Source organism: Eleginops maclovinus, chromosome 2 (genome assembly GCF_036324505.1).
Source record: "Eleginops maclovinus isolate JMC-PN-2008 ecotype Puerto Natales chromosome 2, JC_Emac_rtc_rv5, whole genome shotgun sequence".
NCBI lineage: Eukaryota > Metazoa > Chordata > Actinopteri > Perciformes > Eleginopidae > Eleginops > Eleginops maclovinus.
Window position 1 is genome coordinate 22,500,030 of NC_086350.1, and position 4,774 is coordinate 22,504,803.

At 41.6% G+C, this 4,774-nt stretch overlaps 1 protein-coding gene across 1 annotated transcript; it reads left to right on the plus strand.

The window, feature by feature from the left end:
* Nucleotides 1-1,623: 1,623 nt before the first annotated feature.
* LOC134873229 (protein FAM200A-like) lies at nucleotides 1,624-4,512 on the plus strand. The gene is made up of 2 exons (XM_063896701.1): nucleotides 1,624-3,938; nucleotides 4,077-4,512. The coding sequence occupies exon 1, from the start codon at nucleotides 1,854-1,856 to the stop codon at nucleotides 3,933-3,935; it is 2,082 nt and encodes a 693-aa protein (XP_063752771.1). The 5' UTR covers nucleotides 1,624-1,853; the 3' UTR covers nucleotides 3,936-3,938; nucleotides 4,077-4,512.
* Nucleotides 4,513-4,774: the final 262 nt, after the last annotated feature.

Below are 4,774 nucleotides of genomic sequence, written 5' to 3' on the forward strand. Positions count from 1 at the left end.
ATATGCGTTCATTGGGTTACATGATTTGACAAGTGCTGAGAATGTCTGTTGAAGTTGCGCTTTCTTCTATGTTGTTTGACAAAGCCAATATAGACTACATAATGCATAAGTTCACAGTCTAGCTAAACTGAAATTCAAAAGAATATGTTTAATCTATGTATTTGTATGTATTACGATATTGGAATGAAATATGGACAATCAATAATATGTTTAAATTAAATGGAACCGATTTCTGTAAAACAAACCCCAAAAAATATGTCTGTTGTGTTGTGCGTGTGTTACGTGTGTAAGTTGTGTCTACCGTGCGCAAAAGCGCCATTCGCACCTATTCGCGGCTATTTAATTGACATGTTAGGTTATGGGGGGGGGGGGGGGGGGAGTCCAACTTGTTTTTATAAAATAGAGAGACCCCCTTGAAGACAAAAACATAATTCGAGCACTGACAGGGATCATTATTTCTCATTGCTCTTGAGGCTGCCCTGGTGGTGACACAGCTGCTCATGCCTGCAGGGATTTGCAGGATTTCACAACAATCCTCATCACTGTCCTTAGCAGTTGATCTGTCAGTGGCAGAAAGTTCACTTTCCTCCTCTGAGTCAGTCTTTGAAACAGAAAGAAAGAAAACCCAAAATGATATATCAAAAGCAAAAAAAGCAAGACTTTGAAATTAAATAACCTTAAATAAAAAACAAGTTATTACATAACCGATTAAAATAGGGAGCCTTTGTTCACACTCTTCTCAATTTAAATTGCTCTATTTGAATTTAATATAAACTTTAAATTGCTATAAGCAGGTAACAGTTAACATTTTCTTTTCAAAAGGTAATTATACTGAATTTAATTAAGTGGTAAAACAAACAAAAAAGCAAACTTACTAAAAGGGTCCTTGATGGTCTTACATACAGGGCTTTGGTTTTAAAAACCTTGTGGATTAGCATCCCATTCAGCTCCTGAGCCTCCTGGATCTTAGGGGACACCAACTTATTGCCACAAGACATTACAAGCTGGAGGCTACAAAGAAGATGTAGGATATTACAACAACAAGAAATACTTAACGGCTAAGGGCTTAACAATATGATGTAACAGTATGCTTGTGTTAGTGTGTGTCTGTCTGTCAGGTTCTTGCTCCTATAAGGTGTGTGACTGAATCCTGTACATTTTGAGCCAAATTCAACTTTTATGTGTTTTTATAAATGATGATTGCAATTTGAAACTACGTTTTAAAAGTGCTCTTTAAATAAAGATTATTGTATTATTAACAACGCAAGAAGGAAAAAAAAAAAGGTTTACCTGACGTCCTCCGGAATATGCTCACCAAAGCCATGTCTGATACGATCAATAACAGTCCGGTGGTCCCAGGCCTTCTGGAACTCAAAGGCACTGAGGATATGTCCATGTTTGTGTAACCGTACTTTTGGACGTTGTTTGCACACTACATCCAAAGATGGATTGGGGAGTAGTATCACATCCTTATTGAAATGGCCATGTTGCTGTGCCCTAGCTCTGAAATAAGAATGTATTATGCATTATAAGTCTACTATTCGACTACATGAAGGCAGACAGTTAAGTCATACTGCTATAATAAAACAATAATGAGAAAACAGTAAGTCAGGGTACTAAAGCAGGGGTTTTCAACCGGTGGTCCGCGGACCCCTGGTGGTCCGCGGCGGCATTGCATGTGGTCCGTGACAAGAGCCTATGTTGATCAGTTCACCATTGTTTTTTTTTAATATAAATTCGCTTTGATATTTCAACACATTTCCAGAATACCGTTACATATCGTGAAAAATATGTTTAAAATAATATAAAGGAAATTCAAGCTGACAGAATGTAGCCTTGCGCCTATCCAGTCTATGGTAGCCTGTGATTCGCTAATGGTAATGAGTTGCGTCGCTAACCTCACTTATTATTCATTACGTACAGTCTTGCGAGCAAAGTTGACACACATTTATAAGCATAGCCGACGAGAGTATTTTAAGATAGGTTGTAGTACAGCAAACATTTGTTACATATGTACTAGTCTAGCTATATATCTAGCACCAATGGATCGTTTTGTAGTGAGGAAAGTGCCAGAGGGACAGGCTGCCATGACAGAGGGTCAGGCTGCCACGACAGAGGGACAGGCCGCCACGATAGGGCAAGGACAGGCTTCCGAAGCGTCAACTTCGCAAAAAAGACGAAAAAGAAAATACAATGAGGAATATGTTAAATATGGATTCACATTGACGACAGACAGAGCAGGAGAGGAGGTACCACTGTGTTTCGTATGTTCAACAATTCTCTGTAATGAAGCTATGAAGCCGTCGAAACTTACGCGGCATATGGAGACGCATCACGTCCACTTGAAGGCCAAACCCGTTGAGTACATGCAACAGATGTTGCGTGATTTCAAAGGACAGCAGGCTACCATGAGGAAGAGTGCAAAAATAAATGAAAACGCACTGAAAGCATCGTATCTGGTCGCTCTCAGGGTTGCAAAAAGTAAGAAGCCCCATACCATTGCAGAGCAGCTTATATTGCCAGCAGCCATAGATATGTGCAGAGCTATGGTAAGCGAAGAATGTGCCAACAAATTAAAAACTATTCCGTTGTCAGACAACACAATCGGAAGACGAATTGGGGAAATGGCAAATGATGTCAAAGACCAGCTGATGGCAAAACTTCAGACAGTTCTGTTTTCCCTTCAAATCGACGAGACGACAGATGTTACTAATGATGCGCAACTGTTAACATTTGTGCGATACGAGGACAGTGGCACTATGTGCGAGGAATTTCTTTTTTGCAAACCACTGCCCGGGCGAACTACCGGTGTAGAAATATTTAAAGCACTGGACGATTTTTTCACGGAGCACAATATCTCGTGGCAGAGGTGCGTTGCATTATGCAGCGATGGGGCCCGAGCCATGAGTGGCAGCAAGACTGGACTGTTTGCGCATGTAAGGAGGGTGGCTCCGGGGGTAATTTGGACACACTGCCTGATTCATAGAGAGGCTCTCGCCTCCAAAGATCTCAGTGTTGAGCTCAGTGGTGTGTTTGATGTCGTTGTCAAGACGGTCAACTTCATAAAACGAAACGCATTGAATACACGCCTGTTTTCATCCCTATGCCATGACTTGGGAAGTGAACACAGCTCTCTCCTTTATCATTCAGAGGTGCGTTGGCTGTCTCGCGGCGCTGTGCTCGCCCGTGTGTTTGAACTACGCGGAGCTATCTACGAGTTCTTGTGCGAGAAGCATTCTGATCTGGCTTCCAATTTCAACGATAGTTACTGGTTAACTAAGCTGGCGTACCTCACAGATGTTTTTGCAGAGCTGAACAAGTTGAACAGCTCCATGCAAGGGAGAGATGCAAACGTCATGCAGCTCTACGAGAAGCTCGACGCATTTGTGAAAAAAATGTCAAAGTGGATCGAACGAGTGGAGAGCAATAACTTGGCGATGTTTCCTTCAGTTGAGGAATACCCTGACAGCACTGACATCAACGACACTATATGTGAGCATTTGAGGAAGCTTGTGCGTCAATTCGCAAAGTACTTCACTGATTCGGAAGAGTGGCGCCGTGACAGCAAGTGGATCCTGCTCCCATTCAGTGACGATGCATCAGTAGGGTCAAGTCTGACGGCTGTGGAAGAGGATAAGCTGATTGAGATGTCCACAGACTCTGTCAGGAGGCATATGTACGACACACAGCCCCTTGTTAAATTCTGGATAAGTTGCCAGACAGAATTTCCACAGCTTGCTGCAAAAGCAATGAGGTGTCTTTTGCCCTTTCCAACCACATACCTGTGTGAGAGTGGTTTTTCTACACTGGCGTACTTAAAGAATAAGTACAGGGCTAGGCTTGATCCAGAGAATGACATGAGACTGTCTCTGTCTACCATTTCGCCACGAATAGACAGGCTGTGTGGACTTCACCACGCCCAGATATCACACTGACAGGTAGGCCTAATTCTCCCATGTTTTCACTGTTACGACCCTGGCGGGTTTAGGCCCCGCCCTGTGTTAATGGTAAGCCTGTTCTCTCTCCCTGCTTTTCTCAATCTCTCTCTGCTTTTCTCAATCTCTCTGTCTCTACAGCAGGTGATTGGTGACAGGTCTGTCCTGGCTGGGTTATAAAAGCCCTGACCAGCCAGCAGTTGAGGCTGCCTTGGTCTTCATTTGTTGGATTTTGGTTCTCCGGTGTTGTTGGATTTTTGTTCTCCGTTGTTGTTTTGTCACACACCTAGACTGACTTTGCATGACATTTTTAGTTACTTTTCCCAATACTGAATTGCACAACACTTTATTATTCTTTATTCTTTCTTTAAAATAATCTTTAATTTAATTTAATTTAATAAATCTACTTTTATTATTATAAAATCTGCGTGGCCTCTCTTTCATGTTTCATGCATTGAGCTATGCATGTAACACCAAATACACACGCGCACGCGCAGGCACATCAGTGGGCCGCGGATTGCTTTCTAGTCCGAATGGTGGTCCCTGGGACAAAACCAGTTGAAAACCCCTGTACTAAAGTATAATCAGTTTTCCCCTTAATTAAAAACGATAAAACGACAAATGTTTTTTTTTCCCCGTTTTAAACCAAAAATTAAGTGCATCTGAGTCACCAGCACAGGTCCATACCTCCCACTGTGAAGGTTATAACAATGTTAATGTTATTATTATTATTATTATTATTATTATTGTTATTAATAATAATGATAAAACCGACAATGCTCTTCATTTGGGAAGGACATAACAGTTTCCACATTATTAATTAATGCCACTGAACTAAA